Below are 20,043 nucleotides of genomic sequence, written 5' to 3'. Positions count from 1 at the left end.
AAGAAAGAAAGAAAGAAAGAAAGAAAGAAAGAAAGAAAGAAAGAAAGAAAGAAAAAGAAGAAAGAGAAAGAAAGAAAGAAAGAAAGAAAGAAAGAAAGAAAGAAAGAAAGAAGGAAAGAGAAAGAAAGAAGGAAATAGGGAGGGAGGGAGGGAGAAAGGGAAGGAGGGAGAAAGGAAGGAAGAAAATTAAAGGAATTATAGGACACCATAAAGCCAAACAATATAAGCATTATTGGAGTCTCAGAGGAACAGGGAAAGAAAGAAGCAGATTGTTTATTTGAAGAAATAATGGCTTAAAACTTCCCAAATCTAAGTCAAACACAGAAAGACATGTATCATATGACCTCGATATGAGGAATTCTTAATCTCAGGAAACAAACTGAGGGTTGCTGGAGTGGGGGGTGGGGTGGGAGGGATGGGGTGACTGGGTGATAGACATTGGGGAGGGTATGTGCTCTGGTAAGCGCTGTGAATTGTGCAAGACTGTTGAATCTCAGATCTGTACTGAAACAAATAATGCAATATATGTTAAGAAGAAGAAGAAGAAGAAGAAGGTAGCAGAAGGGGAAGAATGAAGGGGGGAAAATCGGAGGGGTAGACGAACCATGAGAGACGATGGACTCTGAAAAACAAACAGGGTTCTAGAGGGGAGGAGGGTGGGGGGATGTGTTAGCCTGGTGATGGGTATTGAGGAGGGCACGTTCTGCATGGAGCACTGGGTGTTATGCACAAACAATGAATCATGGAACACTACATCTAAAACTAATGATGCAATGTATGGGGATTAACATAAGAATAAAAAAAATAATAAAAAAATAAAAAAATAAAAATTTCCCAAATCTGAGGAAAATAAATGAATTTCCAGATTATTGAAGCCTAAAGGAAACCAACAAGGAAGAGTCTAAAGTCCAACCAAGATATATTATAATCATGTTGTCAAAAGTCAACAAGAGAGAATTTTGAAAGCAGCAGGAGAAGAGACTTGTCACATATAAAGGAGCCCCCATAAGACCCTCACCAAAGTTCTCCACAAAAACTTTGCAAGCCAGAAGAGAGTGAGATAATATATTCAAACTGCTGAAAGAAGAAGGAGAAACGGATGATGAAGTAAAAAGATCCTGAGCCCACCTTCTCCCACAGACACACCAAGGCAACAACTACATGTAATGCAACTTACTCTGAAAACAACCTGAAGACTGGTAGAGCTAAAGACATAGAGAGAAAGCCACATCAGGGAGGGTATGGGGGCACCTGGGTGGCTTAGTGGTTAAGCATCTGCCTTAGGCTCAGATCATGATCTCAGGGTACTGGGATGGAGCCCCATGTTGGGCTCCCTGCTCAGCAGAGAGCCTGCTTCTCCCTCTCTCTTTCTGCCTCTCCCCCCTGCTTGTGCGCTTTCTCTCTCTCTCTGTCAAATAAATAAATAAAAATCTTTAAGAAGAAGAAGAAGAGGAAGAAGGGGGAGGAGAAGAAGAAGAAGAAAAAGAAGGAGAAGAAGAAGGGGCACCTGGGTGGCTCAGCCAGTTAAGCCTCTGCCTTCGGCTCAGGTCATGGTCCCAGGATCCTGGGATCGAGCCCTGTGTCAGGCTCCCTGCTCAGTGGGGAGCCTGCTTCTCCCTCCCCCTCTGCCTGCAGTTCCCCTTGCTTGTGCACTTTCAATCTCTCTCTCTCTCTTTACCTCCCCTCTGTCAAATAAATAAATAAAATCTAGAAGAAGAAGAAGAAGAAGAAGAAGAAGAAAGAGAAGAAGAAAAGAAGGAGAAGAAGAAAAGAAGAAGGAGAAGAAGGAGGAGGAGGGTAGAAAGGTCAGAGATGTAATTGGGAACCCAGTCCCCCACACAGTGACCTAGAATCAGGGTGGATATCACAGGCATGAAGAAGCGGGGGGATCAAGCCCCACAGAGGCAGGCCCAGCCCTGGGGATCTGCACTAGGAAGACAAGCTCCCATAATATCTGCCTTTGAAAATCTTTGGGCCTAACTCTGGGAGAGCCAAAGGACTGTAGGAAACCATCTCTACCTGCCTGATACCTAGCACTGAAGCAATATTTTTTAAAGGGCATGGGTGTATATGAAGGAAATTAATTGACTAATTTCAGGATATGTGCCAAAGGGGCAGGGATCTGCAGGAGCTTTCTCTGGGAACAGAAGTGCTGGTGAGTCTAAATTTTCTGACCCTCCTTTAGTCTAGCTGCAAGAGCCAGTTCTGACACTTTCCATCTACTTGGCTAGCACCACTTGCTCCATCTAACCCATTCACCCCAACAGGCTCCCCTCCAAAGTGGCTCCCACTGCACCACCTCTGGTATCTCTCCAGAGAGACTCCTGCCATTGGGGGATATACAATATGATATAATATACATAAAACATGAAAGAAGAAGAAGTAAAAATGTAGTGCTTTCACAATGTGTTCAAACTTAAGTGACCATCAACTCAGTATTGATTTCTACATACATAGAATATTATATATGGACCTCATGGTAACCACAAGCCAAAAACATATTAGATACATAAAAAATGAAGTATAACACCAAAAAAAAAAGTCAAAAATCACAAGGGAAGAGAGCAAGAGAAGAATAAAGGAACAGAGAAGAACTACAAAAACAATCAGAAGAGAGATACGTTCGTTAGATTACTCCTTTCTGCCCGTGGACGCCGCCGAGTAAGCATCATTAAAGTCTCCCCTCCCACCGCCGTCATGTCTAAGTCAGAGTCAGAGTCTCCCAAAGAGCCTGAACAGCTGCGGAAGCTCTTCATCAGAAGTTTGAGCTTTGAAACAACCAATGAGAGTCTGAGGAGCTGTTTTGAGCAATGGGGAACACTTACGGACTGTGTGGTAATGAGAGATCCAAATACCAAGCGCTCCAGAGGCTTTGGGTTTGTCACGTATGCCACTGTGGAGGAGGTGGATGCAGCCATGAACGCAAGGCCACACAAGGTGGATGGAAGTTGTGGAACCAAAGAGGGCTGTCTCAAGAGAAGATTCTCAAAGACCTGGTGCCCACTTTACTGTGAAAAAGATTTTTGTTGGTGGCATTAAAGAAGACACTGAAGAACATCATCTAAGAGATTATTTTGAACAGTATGGGAAAATTGAAGTGATCGAGATCATGACTGACCGAGGCAGTGGCAAAAAGAGAGGTTTTGCTTTTGTAACATTTGATGACCATGACTCTGTGGACAAGATTGTCATTCAAAAATACCATACTGTGAATGGCCACAACTGTGAAATAAGGAAAGCCTTATCTAAGCAAGAGATGGCTAGTGCTTCATCCAGCCAAAGAGGTCGAAGTGGTTCTGGAAACTTTGGTGGTGGTCGTGGATGTGGTTTTGGTGGGAATTACAACTTTGGTCGTGGAGGGAACTTCAGTGGTCAAGGTGGCTTTGGTGGCAGTCGAGGTGGTGGTGGACATGGTGGCAGTGCGGATGGCTATAACGGATTTGGTAATGATGGAAGCAACTTTGGAGGTGGCGGAAGCTATAATGATTTGGGCAATTACAACAATCAATCCTCAAATTTTGGACCCATGAAAGGAGAAAATTTTGGAGGCAGAAGCTCTGGCCCCTACAGTGGTGGAGGCCAATACTTTGCCAAACCACGAAACCAAGGTGGCTATGGTGGTTCCAGCAGCAACAAGAGCTACGGCAGCAGCAGAAGGTTTTAATTACTGCCGGGAAACAAGGCTTAGCAGGAAAGGAGAGCCAGAGGAGGGACGGGGAAGCTACAGGTTACAACAGATTTGTGAACTCAGCCAAGCACAGTGGTGGCAGGGCCTAGCTGCTACAAAGAAGACATGTTTTAGACAATACTCATGTGTATGGGCAAAAAACTCGAGGACTGTATTTGTGACTAATTGTATAACAGGTTATTTTAGTTTCTGTTCTGTGGAAAGTGTAAAGCATTCCAACAAAGGGTTTTAATGTAGATTTTTTTTTTTTTTGCACCCATTCTGTTGATTGCTAAATGTAATAGTCTGATCCTGACGCTGAATAAATGTGTCTTTTTTTAAATGTGCTGTGTAAAGTTAGTCTACCCTGAAGCCATCTTGGTATACTACCCCAACAGTGTGAAGTTAGAATTCCTTCAGGGTGATGCCAGGTTCCATTTGAAATTGATTTGCAACCTGCTTGGGCACAGAAGCCATCGTCTCTACAAACCTTGGTGTAGTTGAACTGACAGTTAATGTGTTTGTGACCTGGAGTTCACCATTAAAAGGGTCACCCAAGGAAAGTCCTGGAGTTTATTTGGTTATTAATATGATTGTTGGCACATCCTATGCAATATATCTAAATTGAATTATGGTATCAGATAAAATTATAGATGGGATTAAAGCTTGTGTATCACCCATTATCATGTGTAATCAATAAACGATTTAATATTCTCTTGAAAAAAACCAATCAGAAGACAATCAACAAAATGGCAATAAGTGCATGTCTATCAATAATTATTTTAACATAAATAAACTAAATGCTCTAATCAAAAGACATAGGGTGGATGAATAGTTAAAAAACAAAAAAACAAGACTCAATACATGCTCCCTGCAAGAGACTCAGTTCAAATCTCAAGACACATACAGACTAAAGGTGAAGGAATGGCTGGGCGCCTGGGTGGCTCAGATGGTTAAGCGTCTGCCTTCGGCTCAGGTCATGATCTCAGGGTCCTGGGATCGAGTCCCGCATCGGGCTCCCTGCTCCTTGGGAGCCTGTTTCTCCCTCTGCCTTTCTCTCTCGCTCTGTCTCTCATGAATAAAAAAAAAAAAAATCTTTAAAAAAAATTTTTTTTAATAAAAATAAATAAATAAAAGTGAAGGAATGGAAAAAGATATTTCATGCAAATGGAAACATAAAGAAATCTAGGGTAACAATAATTATATAAGACAAAATAGACTTTAAAACAAAGACTCCAACAAGAGACAAAAAAGAGCATTACATAATGAAAAAGGGATCAATCCAACAAAGAGGATAAAACAATTGTAAATATCTATACACCCAACACAACAGCACCTAAATATATAAAGCAAATGTTAGCAGACATAAAGGGAGAACTTGAAAGCAATACAATAATAGTAGGGGACTTTAACACCCCATTTACACCAATGGATAGATTATTCAGACAGAAAATCAGTAGGGAAACAGTGGTTTTGAACAACACATTAGACAAGATGGACTTAACAGATATATAGAGAAGGTTCCATACAAAAACCTCAGAATACATCCTTTTCAAGGGCACATGGAACATTCTCTAGGATGCATCACATGTTGGGCCACAAAACAAGTCTCAATAGATTTAAGATTGAAATCATATTAAGTATTTTTTCTTTCTTTTTTTTTTTATGTTTTATCTTACACTTTTTTTTTTTTTAAGTAAACTCTACGCCACACATGGGGCTTGAACTCATGACCTTGAGATCAAGAGTTGCATGCTCTACCAACTGAGCCAGCCAGGTGCCCCTCCAGTATCTTTTCTAATCACAACAATGTAAACTAGAAATCAACTACAAGGGAAAAAAACTGGAAAAAAACACAAAAACATGAAGGCTAAACAACATGCTACTAAACAACAGAAGTCAACAAAGAAATTCAAGAGGAAATCAAAAAATACATGAAGACAAATGAAAATGGAAACACAACAGTTCAAAATCTTTGAGATGCAGCAAAAGCAGTTTTAAGAGGGAATTTATAGAAATACAGGCTTACCTCAAGAAACAAGAAAAATCTCAAATAAACAATCTAACCTTACACCTGAAAGAACTTAAAAAAGAACAAAGCCCGAAGTTAGTGGAAGGAAGGAAATAGTAAAGATCAGAGCAGAAATAAATAGAAACTAAAAACAAAACAAAACGAAAGAAAGAAACATACAACAAGAATAGAAAAAATCAAGGAAACTAAGAACTGGTTCTTTGAAAAGATAAACAAAATTGATAAGGCTTTAGCCAGACTCATCAGGGGGAAAAAAAAGGAGAGAAGACTGAAATAAACAAGCAATGAAGGAAAAGAAGCTACAACTGAATGAATGAACACGGAGGGTGGGCCATGCCCTTGGCTTTAGGGAGGTTGTATCTTCACATGCCCACCTCCACTAGCAAGGTAGAGGATGAGAGCAAAAAAAGGCACACTCCAGCACCTCCATCCCAAGAAAAATCTCAACAAACCCCTGCCCCTCCAGCACTCTTTAATATGACCAACTGGATCACCATCACATAAAATCCAGTCCCCTCTTAATCTGCTGCCTTCGCACTGGTTCCTGGGACAAGTGAGTCCATGCACTAGCCCCTCAGGCTCCCTGGATGTAAACCCCATTGGTTTTCATGGTCTCTTTGGTGCAGGTCTCAATGGTTGGAGTGCCCAGTGTGGGGCACAAATCCCTCACTCTTCAGGGAGAGGCTTCAGGAGTGAGGTCCCTCCCTATTGTGTGTCACAGAGCCAGGGATAGGGTTTTGGTGAGACCGTGTCTCTGCCTCTCCTACCCAATCTAGATGGGGTCCTTTTATCCCTTGTGGAGAAAGCTGTTCAGCTAGTTTTCAATTCTTTTTCAGCAGGAATTATTCTATAAGATTTGGTGTGTCTACAGAGGAGGTGAGTTCAGGGTCTTTCTAGGCTGTCATCTTGAACCACCACATAATTTACAAGTTATTCTTGTAACTTTTATTCCGTGAAAATAAAACACAATCATTTTACAATTCATTCAATGGCAGCTGTTAATCATCAAATTAGCAATGGTTATCTTCAAAAGTTATTACATTAGCTGTGCCATCATTTCTTGAGGATGAGCAAATACCTAGAGTCACAGACATTTCCCATATAAGATGCATCATATAAATCAGATTCAATTTATCACCAGCATTTATAAAACCAGACCTAGGAAAAGAACTAGGTCTGAGGACACATGCATGGTCTTAATATAGTGAATGTTTAGCCTGCCTTGATTATTACAAAATTAGAATAGCAAGAATATTCACAGTATAAATTATTCTTAATTGGCAAACCAATAAGGAAAAAAAATGGACAAATGACTTAACGAGACTCTTATCAAAAGAGAAAATCCAAATAACCAATAAACATATAAAAAGATACCCCATCTTAGTTGTGATCAGGGAAATAAAATTAATCCGCCATGAGGGACCACTAGATAACCATCAAGTTGTCTAAAATGTAAAGGTCTGACAATACCAAGTAGTGCTAAGGATGTGGAATAACCAAAATCTTTATACATAGCTGATGGATATACAAATTAGTAAAAAACACTTTACTAAACAATCTGACAGGTAGGACAAATTGATGTTATGCATGCCCTGTGCCTTAGCAATTTCACTCCAAGGTATCTCTCCTCCAAAAAGCAAGCCTGTGTGCACAAGTAACAAGAATGTCCACAGCAGCACTCTTTAAAACACATGGAAACAACTCAAATACTTTTCAGCAGTCATAAATCTATTAAGTAGTCAATATACTGAGGTAAAAACCAATGCTGCACACAGAAACACAGACAAATCTTAAAAACATAATAAAGAAGGAAGCCAGCCACAAATAATACTTTTGTGCTGCCGCTTATATATAGGTCAAAAAGAAGCAAATTAAACCACCCCCTTTGGGGCGCCTGAGTGGCTCAGTTGGTTAAGACTCTGCCTTGGCTCAAGTCATGATCTCGGGGTCCTGAAATCGAGTCCCACATCGGGCTCCCTGTTCAGCAGGGAGTCTGCTTATCCCTCTCCCTCTACCCCTCCCCCAACTTCTGCACTCTCTCTCTCTCCCCCTCTCCCTCTAATGAATAGATAAAATCTTAAAAAAAAAAAAAAACACTCTATTTAGCGATGCATACTGAAGGGAAAATCATAAAGCAAAGCATGAAAGTGATGATTATCCAGGTCAGAGCAGCAGTTGCCTTGTGGGGGAGGTGGTAGGCTGTGGTCACTTAAGGGTTCCCTGGGACCTTCCGTGATGCTGGAAAAGGTCTGTTTTCTTGATCTACGTGGTGGTTACACGGAGTTTGCTATATGTTCCGTCACTAAGCTATGTACACGATTTGCTTATTTTCCTTTATGTGCATTAAATTTCATCATTTAACAGTGATTTATTTTTAAAGTTTAAAAATAAAAGCCATGGGTGAACATAAACCTGCACATAGAGGAAAAAAAGCAGTGAAGTCATTGCACTCAGGAACTGTGTGACTAGTCGAATGAGGCATCTGGGAAAGGGGCTTGCTCCTTCAACAGGTTAATTTATTAATGTAGCATAGAATGTGTAGTCATTGTGTCGTTTTTTTTTTTTCTTGAAGGCAGACATGATACGGAGAGCACAAAAATTCTATGAAATGAAAAAAAGAAGAAAGCACCAACAGAGCAACATTAAATGGGAGATAATAAAGCTGTTTGTGTTTCCCTGGCACTTTTTCCCCAACAAGACCTCAGGGAGGAGGTGGGAACACTCAGCACAGTTAGGAAAAGCTCCTGCCCGGAGGTTGGGATGGTGATTTAACCAGGATACACACAGGTAGAAAGGAAAGTGTCCATCCTGCGCACATGCTAATCTCCAAATGCATTGTAGATTTGCTTTTCCAGAAACAGGTATAGGAGGGGTTCAGAAGTATTTGGAAGATGCTAGGTCCATTCTTTCCATATTCCCAAGGGCATGACTGATCAACTTAAAATATATGGAGAAGGACAGAGTTCTGAACTGAGAATTAAAAGAGCTGAATATTTTATGCCAGCACAATTCACACCTTGCTTCTTTCCTTTGTGCAAGCCCATTCACCCATTCAAGCCTCATGTCCTCCATCTCTAAAAGAACGAGAAGGTACCGAGTCTGCGCTATGTCTTAGCAGCAGATGGTCAGGCTACGGCCTGCATTCTGTGGCAGGAATTGTATGCCCCATGCAGAGTCTCCTGGGAGTCTTCCATGGAGTCATGCAAGGGAACCCTCAGCCTTGATCTAGTATTGAACTACTTACTTCCAGTCCACTAGCACCCCTCCTCTTCCCCACCCCCATGCCAATCCACAGTGGTGCTCTCAACAACACACATTGTTGGAACCCAGAATAAAACTCGCCTGGCTATTTTTTGCATTCACCAATAGATCTCTTGGAGAGAGTATGCTGCAAAAAAAGAAAGAAACACAGCCATAATGGTGGAATTTAATAATGAATAAAGAGGAGGAGGAAAAAAAGGAGGAGGAGAAGGTGGTGGTGGTGGTGGTGGTGGTGGTGGTGGAGGGGGAGAAGGAAGAGAAGGAAGTGAATAACCTAATTTCTACCAGAATGAGTGTAATGGACTTCGTAATTTGTCATCCTCAGAAAACCTTTTACAATGCACTTTTTGAGAAGAGGAAGCTGAAGCTCAGAGATGCTAAATAATTTATCCAACGGTATGTGACTGCAAAATGGAACACAACCAATAAAATTATGCTCTACTGTCAATTTACAGACTCAGAATCCTACGGCTGTGGGCTATTTGAGTACAAGCCTGCCTCAAAGGACAAGAAGATAACCAAAGTAAGTGTCTTCTCAACTTTTGGTCCTCCACCCACCACTTCAGGGAAGACAGAGCTAATGACCCTTCCCCAGAGCTGTGTCCCTATAGCTCCAGGGAAGTGGTGTCCTGCTCTACTCTGAACACTGGGCATCCAGCCTTGAACACCACACTGATCTGGCTCTTCCTGTGAGAGAACAGAAGAGAGTTCCAACCCACCCATTCCAAGAAGAGTACCTTTACCAGGACCCTCAAAGTTCCCAAATACTAGGCAACATTTCATACTAGTCATTTGGGAAATGAAGCCCCTCAGTGAATTTTTCTGGTTGGCAGATTCCCTGCACCATCTGCCTCTAGCCAGGTAAAAAAATCTGCTGCCCAAAGAGAAGGCTACCCCTTCTCTGCTATGTCTGAGCCCCTACCTAACTCTTGGGCAGACCAACAGTTGACACCTTGAGACCCTTTGTTTCTTGAAACACAGCAAGTTCTTGTTCACATCCTTTCTGGTCTTAAATTAAGCCTGGGTTTATACTATCACTTGTCTGGTCTCCTGTGTTCTCAGGGAACTCTGAAGGAAAGGAGAAACAAAATAGAAAGTAGACATTTCCTGCATTTTTCTATCATACACATGAAGTTATAGGATAAATATTTGGGCCTGGTCTCTGCACCTGTTCAGCCTTGACTGAGTTCCTTCTTTTCCCATGATTTGTAAAAAAGAAAGTAGCACAGACAGGACCAGGGACTCTTCTTCCTCTAACCCTGAAGAAGCCTGTCTCCCCTGGGTGCCCTTCCAAGTAGAATGAGGCCAGTGTCCAGCCCCACCCAACCTTGTCCAGCTCTATAAAGGAAGCTCCCAGGCAGCCACCCCCAGGAAGTTCCAGGTCTATACCCTCTCAAGCAATGAGGTGCTCTCTCTCTGGATTACTCTTCCTCCTGTTGATCTCACTGCCTTCAGGTAAGATGGCAGGTACAGGTCTGATCATGAAAGTAGGGGTCTTCCGAGGACACAGGCACTTAAAATCCTTTATGGGCATAAGACCAGCAGGGGGACACCCAATAGCAGATGGACCAGCAGGCTAGGGATGGGATGTGAGTTGGTGGTCTTCAGCCCTTGCCCTGCTCACCTGTTGCCACATCCTGAAGGTCTACCCAAGCTTGAGAGAGAGGAGCCAATTTCATGACACACACATCACCGTTCAGCTATTCAAATTCCTATTTCCCTTAACTTCCTCTGATTAGCCTTAGACGTGGCGGCCCTCACTGAAATAGGATATGAGGTGAGAGGACAGGATGCAGAAGGTCAATCACAAAATAATAAGCCACCCACCAGGAAGAGAGGGCAGGTCTAGGATTTCTCCAAGCCCCGTAAAGCCTGATTTTTCTTTTCCATGTTTTTTTTTTTCCTTCAGGGAATGGAATGTTTGGAAATGATGGAGTAGAAATTCGTACTTGCACTGCACTTAAAGGCAGGTGCTTCTTCGGTTGCAGAGTGGGATGGAGATGGGTAGCATTCTGTCACAACATATTGTCTTGTTGCACAAAAATGAAGAAAAATATCCTCCCTCAGGTCAATGAGCCATGACCCTTACCTCATGGGTCCAATTAAAAGGATATATGAATGGCTAAAAGGACAAAATCCCCTCTCTGTGTGTAAAGATCATTGACAAGCCATGGGTAGCAAATGAGGGGCAGATTCTCACCAACTTACTGGCAAAATTCCAGAGGTATTTTGTGAAGGGACACTGCAGCAAAATGTATCTCCTGTTCTTTTTTCTGCCCTCCCAACCCCAATCACCAATTCCTATTTCAAATTTAAAGTCAGTTGATGAACACATGGCCATAGGCCCAAGGAGATGATGTATGCTGAGCTCAATCACCATAGCCTACTCTGTGCCAGTCACACTTTTAAGTGGTTCACGTATATCAAATCACTACATCCTCACCACAAAACCTTTTTTTTCCTCCAATTTTGCAGATGAAGGAACTTTTCCAAGGTCACACAATCAGTAAGTGTAGGTTAGTAGTGGGTTTGAACCCAGTCTTGATCCAGTGTCTTTACTGTCAATCTATACCACCTCCCAATTATAAGAATCAAGCTGGAAGTATTCACTGTAGTTTGTAGTGGTTGTAGGTTGCAGTCCAATGAGGAGTCAAGAATCCAGCTAGATCCATGGAACAGCAGACCCCTCAAAACTCTCCCTATGGCTTAAAGCTTATAATGTTCCTGGTTGCTCCATTGCATTCCTGACTCTACTCAGCAGCTCTGATGCTTCAAGATCAAGGTTGCCCTAAGATTCCACACACCAACCATCGCTGCTCTCACCACTATGGTGGAAGCAATGAGCCAGACATACCCACACCCAAACTTCCAGCTGTCTGTGGGGTAGCATTTTTCCAGCAGCACTTCCTTACTACCCCTCCAGTGCCCCAGCCCAGGGGCAGATGTAACAGAGCTTCTTAAAGACCCTTTTCATTAGCTGCTCAGGAGGAAGAACAATAACTGAGTGTCAGTCAGGGTTTCCCTCCTCCAAGGATGTGTCTGAAGGAAACACATCTGAATGTGTGCACTGGAATGCTAAGCAGGGCTTCATTCTTTCTGGAAGTCCTGCCTGCTCAGACTCATCCACTTTAATCCTCAACGTTCCAACAAAAAAGAAAAACCAGAAAGCTTGAGTAGTCCACAGGGCTGGCCTCCTCGGGCATCTGTATCTTAGCTAGTCCTTTTGGTTACATCTAGAGAGGTTCTGTGGTGTTGGGCTACCTGTATTTGCTAATTAAACCCACCCCCTAACCAAAAGAAAAGGAGAGGTGGGTGCAAAAGCTTGCAAAGTAATATAAATGCAATGAAATTAACATAAAAGCAGGAAATACAAAGAGAAAACTGGGTGAAAGGAGAAGGCGAATATTCTTTCACCAGATTTCAAAAGGGTCCACAACCCAAAAAAAAGGGTAAAGATCTCTACCCTTTTCTTGTGGTTCCCAAAACCACGATCATACCAGCCTGAGGTGAGATACTGCTTTAACTTTGACAATGGGATGGCAGAATAGACACACAACACTGCCTTTGATGTTCTTCAGGACAACTTAGATGAGGCTGGAACATTCAGTTATTCTGGCTAAAAACCCACATATGAAATAAATAAGCGTACTGATTTATCACACATAAAAGCCATTTTGTACTCACCTCGTGGCTTCATGGGTACAACCTTTGAAGGAGTGGCCACCTGCTCTGAGGCAGCCAAAACTACTCATCTTTGTTCTCCACATCACAAGGCAGCCATGGGGAAAGTCCATGATTTAGGTTTTGCAAATCAGATGTCTGTCCCCAGGCGCTGGACTTGAGTAAACAATATCACTACATGGGTGCCATTGGGAAACTGGTTCGTCCTAGCACAACAGACTGCTTCAGGACCCTGCTCTAGCAGACTGACCCTTCAGGGCTCCTTTGCTCATGGCCCTATTCTGAGCTTTCTCTATGAGGTCTCAGATATCTCTCTAGTGCATTCCCCTTAGGCTTAAAAATGCCCAGAGTTAATGTAAGTTACTGGAAATCAAGAAATCTGAAGGATACGGAGAACTTTTACTGATACCTTATCATACAGTCATTTTCTTTACTTTTTTTATTATTATGTTATGTTAATCACCATACATTACATCATTAGTTTTTTTTCCTTTTTTTTTTGTTTTATCTTTTTTTATTGTTATGTTAATCCCCATACATTACATCATTAGTTTTTGATGTAGTGTTCCATGATTCATTGTTTGTGCATAACACCCAGTGCTCCATGCAGAATGTGCCCTCCTCGATACCCACCACCAGGCTAACCCATCCTCCCACCCCCCTCCCCTCTAGAACCCTGTTTGTTTTTCAGAGTCCATCGTCTCTCATGGTTCGTCTACCCCTCCGATTTCCCCCCTTCATTCTTCCCCTCCTGCTATCTTCTTTTTTTTTTTTTTTAACATATAATGTATTATTTGTTTCAGAGGTACAGGTCAGTGGTTCAACAGTCTTACACAATTCACAGCGCTCACCATAGCACATACCCTCCCCAGTGTCTATCACCCAGGCACCCCATCCCTCCCACCCCCCACCACTCCAGCAACCCTCAGTTTGTTTCCTGAGATTAAGAATTCCTCATATCAGTGAGGTCATAGGATACATGTCTTTCTCTGATTGTCATACAGTCATTTTCACGTTAAATTAGGTAATGTGTGGAATTACCCCAGCACTCCTGACCCTGATCGCTACCCACACGCTGTGAAGCCAGGATATCAGTGGCAGTAGGAACTGAAACAGGCATCCATCTACACATGCAAAGGGAAAGCAGATCTCAGGGACAATTAGACCCTGCCCTCCAACACTACCTCCTCACTCTAAAATTCTTTTTCCCGGATCAAACTTGGAGGTTTAAAGTTTTGGCTATGTTTCAGGTCTGGGTCTGCCATAAAAATTACCACAAACTGCATGGTTTAAAACACTAGAAATTTGTTTTCTCACAGTTCTAGAGACCAGACGTCCAAAATCAAGGTATTGGAGGGCCATATTCCCTCTGAAAGTTCTAGAGAAAAATCCTTTTCTGTCTCTTCCAAGTTTCTGGTGGTTATTAGCAATCCTTGGCTCTCTTTGGCTTAAAACTACATCACTTCAATCTCTGTCTCTGTCTTCACACGTTCTTCTCCCTCATCTGTGTGTGCCTCTGTATCTTTACATGGCCTTCTATAAAGACACCAGTCATTGGATTTAAGGCTGGCCCTAATCCAGTATGGCATTATCTCAATTAATTGCATCTACAAAGACCTTATTTCCAAATAAGGTCACGTTTCAAAGTTCCAAGTGGACAGAATTTGGGGACAACACCAGTCAACCCAGATTCACAATTTCTTTGGGGCAGAGAGAATCCCTTCTTTACTCACATTCTTTTTACACACAATAAGAAGAGCTAAGACCAGGAGAGGATTTGCAAAGAAACTAATCTTTGCTATGAAAACCAACATTTTTCCCCTTCCTTTTTCCCCAGACTTCCCCTGGAGAAGACACAAAGAAGGATAAGGTGGTCCCTCACCTCAAATGCTCAGAGATTATTTGGAGAGATAGAAGTCTAAATAATCACAACATGAACTGGCAGAGTTCATAGTAATCCATGAAGTGACCTGTAGGCTTTCCTATAACACAATAAGCTTGTATTCCCCTGCTTTATCCGGGTATAATTGACAACTTAAGGTTGTATGTATTTCAGGTATACAACTTGATGATTTAATACGCATTATGAAACAAGCTAATGCACATATCTATCATGTCACACAGTTACCGTATGTGTGTGTGTGCACGCGCGCACACGCATGCGCGGGATGAGAACACTTAAAATCCACCCTCCCAGCAATTCTCAAGTGTACAATACCATATTGTTGACACATGAAGCTTTGAAGTCAAAGTGGAGGTGAGCTATAGGGCATATGGCAAATCTGGTATGCCTTACGTGGAAGCATAGAGAAAATTCTAGAAAAACTAGTTCATGCAGAGACAGCTAACCCAGCTGGAATGAAAGTAGAAAGTACATCACCAATTCTGTGCTCCCACTTGGGCTGTCATTTCAGAAGTCATATATTAAAAACAAAAAAAAAGTGTAATTAGATAATAATGATAGCAAAATCCCAATCCTATGTGCTGTGTTGGCATCAAAGGGATCCAGATCTTGAGCCACAGCAACTCTTCTCAAAAGCCGGTTTCTGTACCCTTCTGTGCCCACGATGCAGAAGTAGCTCCAACTCTGTAAGCCCAACTTGAGATTCCTCTTGCCAGCCCAAACAACAGAACTCTCTCTCTCTCCTCAGCCCTCATTCCCAGCTTAACTTAGCCACCTTGAGTCTTCTCGTCTTTTCTCTCACCACCCAGTTCCCAATTTTGCATCTCAAGAGCACCAAAAACCACACTGGGAAAAATGTTCTTGGTGGGGTGGGCGAGAGGAGGTGAAAGAAGGGGGAAAGGTGGGGGAACAGGCTTGCACTAAACAGTGCCTCCGTGATGTCCCCCTGACAACCAGTTCGTGCTCTCCGCCCGGCCAAGAGACTCAGAGTCATGGGCGGGGCCTAAGATGAGCAGTGAGGTCATAGAGCTGGTACTCTGCGCAGAGAACTAGTCATGTTGTTGTCATGACTACTACATCCACCATCACCGGGACCGTGATGAAAGGAAGAATTCTATTAGCAAGACTAGCCAGCTACTCCCTACCCGTGGGTGCTCAGAGTTCCAGCAGAAGAGTACAGGCCTCTTAAGTGTCCCCAGACAAGCATTCAGCAGGGATCACAGGTCTCCATCCTCCACGATAAAAGCCCATTTATGCTGGGCACATGCGCAGACATCCAAGCAGACAGGAGTGAGCGAGCGTGACATGGCTGGGGGTGGGGGGAGGGGCGGGTCACAAGCAGACACCTGGGGTTTCAGGAAGGGCCTGTTGGAAAGTTCAGAGGCCCATTCCCTGCCTTCTTTCCTATCCAGAGTAACCACGGAGCAGCAGTGAGCTCCACTGGTCAGGTCCAGGTGGGATCTTCTACCCACAAAATCCAGGTAGCCGCCTCTGCTGCCCAAGTCTTGTCCACAAGCCACCAGCAGAGAGGTTCTGACTCCGTAAGACAGGAAGTATTTTTGAGTCAGCCTGTTGGGAAAGGAGTGTCTTCTACATACTTTGGTGGTTTGATTTGGGGATATGAGCAGTTTTTCCTTCAAATTACAAAATCTCCCAGCTCATTTTACAGAGCCCAGGCATGGGCTTCTAAGGACAAGAGCAACTGCGCCATCACAGAGCCAGTAGGGTTAACAGTTCCTTAAGTTCCCCGCCCTCCAAAAATTCACAAGTGTTGCATAAGCCACAAGCAGCGCCGACCCTAGTGTGTGGAGTTACAACAGGCAATGTTCATGACCACATGCCGAAGTGACGATGCCTTGACTATTCCAGACCTCAGGTTGCCTGTGGCTTGTGTCTTTTTAACCCAGACTCTGCTCAGGACCTGAGGGAAATACAGTGATTGATTGCCAACCACAAAGCTTCACACCTCTGGTCCCGTTCCCGCTCTGCTCTAATTCATTCTAAAGCACAATATTCCAGGCCTGTTCTGGCCAGCAGAGAGAAACCTGGAGCCACATCTCGTTGATTCTAGATTCCCAAATCCCACGAATGTTGCCTGAAGCCCAATTCACTTTGTGAGAGTCACATCACTGACTCCAATGTGAATAATATAAATTTTCTGTCCACAAAAGCCACTTATTCTTTTTCTTGGATGCTGTCATTCATGAATCTTTATCCTCCCAAAATGGATACTTGTGTCATTTTTTTTTAATCTCAGGGCACAACCTCACATTTATTCCACTTTGACTTTGTGTTATTGGATATGGTCTCTCACACCAACCTGTTGAGCTCTTCCAGGATCCAGATTCCTTCACCCTGAAACAAGTCAAGAAATCCATTGTGGGGGTGGGCAAGATGCGCAGCACCATGGCCAAGCCCACCACCTCTCCCAGGAAGATAGGGGAGCTACAGGCCAAACTTAGGGAACATCTGCACCCCCTGACTCCACTCCTGAGATCCTTGCCTTTGGTCGTACGTGTAAGTTCAGGGCAATAATGAATAAACTATGAGGCAGATGATGCTGGTATTTGGAATTTCGCATCCTTCTCTTTGCTGCCAACTTCTTTCTCTTTACTAGCCCACCTCCTAACCCACTCTAAGCAAAGCACATCCCAAAGTGCCCAAAGCAAGTTAACTCCATAAAGAGAATCTTAACTGCAAGAGTTAGCAAACATTTTCTATAAAGGGCCAGAGAGCAAATTATTGAGTGGCAGCTACTCAATTCTGTCCTTTTGTCATGAAAACAGCCACATTTCAATAAAGTTTTATTTATAAAAACATGCGGTGGGTGGGATTTGGCCCACAGGGCTCAGGTTTGCCAAATCCTGCTCTAATAGAAGGTTTCAGGTGCCTTGGTCCACTGTGGAGCTCTGGGTGAGCCCCACACTAAATGCCAAGGGCCCACAGAAGCCTGGGCCAGGATATCCGCCCTCAAAGGGCTTACAATTGACATGTGTTTATGAAAGATGAATATACAAATGGCAACATTCAATGGTATCCATTAATACCACCACTGTTCTTTCATTCACTCCTCAAACATTTGCTCTGCAACTACCAGGTGGTAGGTACATGCACTAGTCTGTGGAGGATGTGGAGAGGGACAAGCCCCAAACACTGCCCTCGGGGAGCTCCAACCAACTGCAAGGCTCCTGGGACTTCTCTTCCAGGACTATCGGAGGAAGGATGCACGTAGACCACAGGGTAAAAGACAAGAGTAGGAAGTGGGGTGCCTGAGTCATCCCCCATACACCACCCTTCTTTATCCTACCAATGTAACTTCGGACAAGGTATTGACCTCCTCTAATCTCAGCTTCTCCTCCCTATTTAAGATAGCAATACTACGCCGAAGGATTCTTATGATGCTTAAAGGATGCATATGTAAAACACAGGGCCTGACATATATTAGATGCTTAATAAATGACAGTTTTATTCATTCAGAAAAACAGTGTTCCTTACAAACGCAACTCCTGACCATTCTATACAATTCTGACTTATGTGTATTTCTTTCAGGGCAAGAACGAAGCTCCCAGAATGCAAAAACCCATTCATTTCTTCATTTGTTTTTTTTTTATATTCACTTATTCATCTAACAAATAGATAATTCATGGCTACTATGTGAACAGGCACCCAAAAAAGGGGTGGGGGTGGGGGGAAACGTAATCTCTGTTCTCTTTGAATTTATAGCATAGCAGAAGTAATAAACCAAAAGTAATAAATAAACAAACAAATCAATAATCACAAAATGGCCACTGCTTTGAAGGAAGGGTGCAGGGATACACTAATATCTATGGATATGTGTGTACATATATACATATGTGTGTGTATATACATATGTGTGTGTGCGCATATGTAACCACACCCAGATCAAGATATAGGATATTTCCAGCACCCCCAGAAGATTCCTTCATGCCGTTCTCAGTCAGTAACCCCTCTAGAAGTAACAACGATTCTAAATTCTATTACGATCCATTAGTTTTGCCTGGGATTGAATTGAGGTACAGAGAATCATACTATATGCAGTCTTATGAACCTAACTTCTTTCATTCAACCTAAGGTTTATGAAATTCATCCATTATGTTACATGTAACATTTGTTCATCCTTTTTTATTACTGTATATGTACCACAATTTATTTATCTGTTCTCCTGTTGATGGGCATTTGGTTTGTTTCCACTTTTTGGTTAATACTGATTTCTTTTTTTTTTTTTTAAGATTTTATTTATTTATTTGACAGAGAGAGAGATAGTGAGAGCAGGAACACAAGCAGGGGGAGTGGGAGAGGGAGAAGCAGGCTTCCCGCTGAGCAGGGAGCCCGATGCGGGGCTCGATTCCAGGACCCTGGGATCATGACCTGAGCCGAAGGCAGACACTTAACCATCTGAGCCACCCAGGCGCCCGACAGTCAGCTTTAATACAAGCTTCCATAGGGGCCCCTGGGTGGCTCAGTTGGTTAAGCATCCGACTCTTGATTTTGGCTCTGGTCATGATCTCAGGGTCATGAGATCGAGCCTGGAGTTGGGCTCCATGCTGGGCATGCAGACTGCTTAAGATTCTGTCTCTCTCTGCCTTTCCCTCTCCCTCTGCCACTCCCCACTTGTGTTCGCTCTCGCTAAAAAATAAATAAATAATAAATAAATAAATAAATAAAATCAAGCTTCCACAGCCCTAGTGACATAAGGAAGCCATAAGCCTATCACTAAGTTAGTGACGGAGTCCAAACAAGAACGTGGGTCTCTTGACAGCCATCCCACACTTTTCCTACTCTCTAACACGCTGTAATGTGTATACACTCACCCTTGACATGGGAAAGAGGAGAGGGCAGGTGAAAACAAGTGCCACAAAATGCTATTATACTGTTTGTCTTTCAAAACAGTGAACCGCTGTGTTGTGACCTTGTGCCAGGTCCTGGAAGACGTTGTAATTATTCAATGAATAAATAAACTTGACCTCTCATAGAGACCAAGTTTAAATAGACTACAGGGAAGAAAGAAATCAATCCATACAAAGGCAAAACAACTTTCATTTAAAATCCACTCGTTCCTACTGTTTCTGTGTGCCAGACATTAAAAGCCAGCTCTTCTGTCTCTTTTCGCCCTGTTTCTCTGGGCAGGCACTGCCGCAAGCATCTCTTATGGAGTATGACTCTTTCCCGCCACCAGATGGCAGGCTCTGTCAATTGTGCGCCTCGGCGGCCTTCCAATTGCGCAGTCTGCGGAGCGCACCAGCGGGCGGTGCCCCCGTGTCGGCTCCAAAGTCCTGCTTGACCATCGGTTACTTGCTTTCACTGGAACTGCTCGTGGTCAGAGCACTGCCGGGCACAGAGTCAATATCCAATAAAAAACCAAAGTAAACTAATAAAGGCAGAGCCCTCTCTGTGCTAATTTCTCCGCAACACTGTCCGTTCTCCAGACTGCTCAGCAACCTGTATTGCAGAACATGACAGTTTACAGGAATAAGGCCG

General features: G+C 43.1%; 1 protein-coding gene, 1 non-coding gene and 1 pseudogene across 2 annotated transcripts; 2 read left to right on the top strand and 1 right to left on the bottom strand.

Moving 5' to 3' along the window:
* The first annotated feature begins 2,823 nt into the window (after positions 1-2,823).
* Positions 2,824-3,664, top strand: LOC110588422 (annotated as a pseudogene).
* A 3,164-nt stretch (positions 3,665-6,828) lies between these two features.
* Positions 6,829-6,960, bottom strand: LOC123324237. Its single transcript, XR_006539717.1, has one exon. It is a non-coding gene; the product is annotated as a small nucleolar RNA SNORA72 (small nucleolar RNA).
* Positions 6,961-10,360: 3,400 nt separating this feature from the next.
* On the top strand, positions 10,361-11,042 carry DEFB136 (defensin beta 136). The gene is made up of 2 exons (XM_021699001.1): positions 10,361-10,415; positions 10,870-11,042. Exons 1-2 carry the CDS (start codon positions 10,361-10,363, stop codon positions 11,040-11,042), a joined length of 228 nt encoding a protein of 75 aa, XP_021554676.1.
* Positions 11,043-20,043: the final 9,001 nt, after the last annotated feature.

The sequence above is a fragment of the Neomonachus schauinslandi genome, chromosome 2 (genome assembly GCF_002201575.2).
Source record: "Neomonachus schauinslandi chromosome 2, ASM220157v2, whole genome shotgun sequence".
In the NCBI taxonomy this organism is placed as follows: Eukaryota; Metazoa; Chordata; class Mammalia; order Carnivora; family Phocidae; genus Neomonachus; species Neomonachus schauinslandi.
Note: the sequence above shows the minus strand (reverse complement) of the source record. Positions and strands in the feature narration are given on the sequence as shown.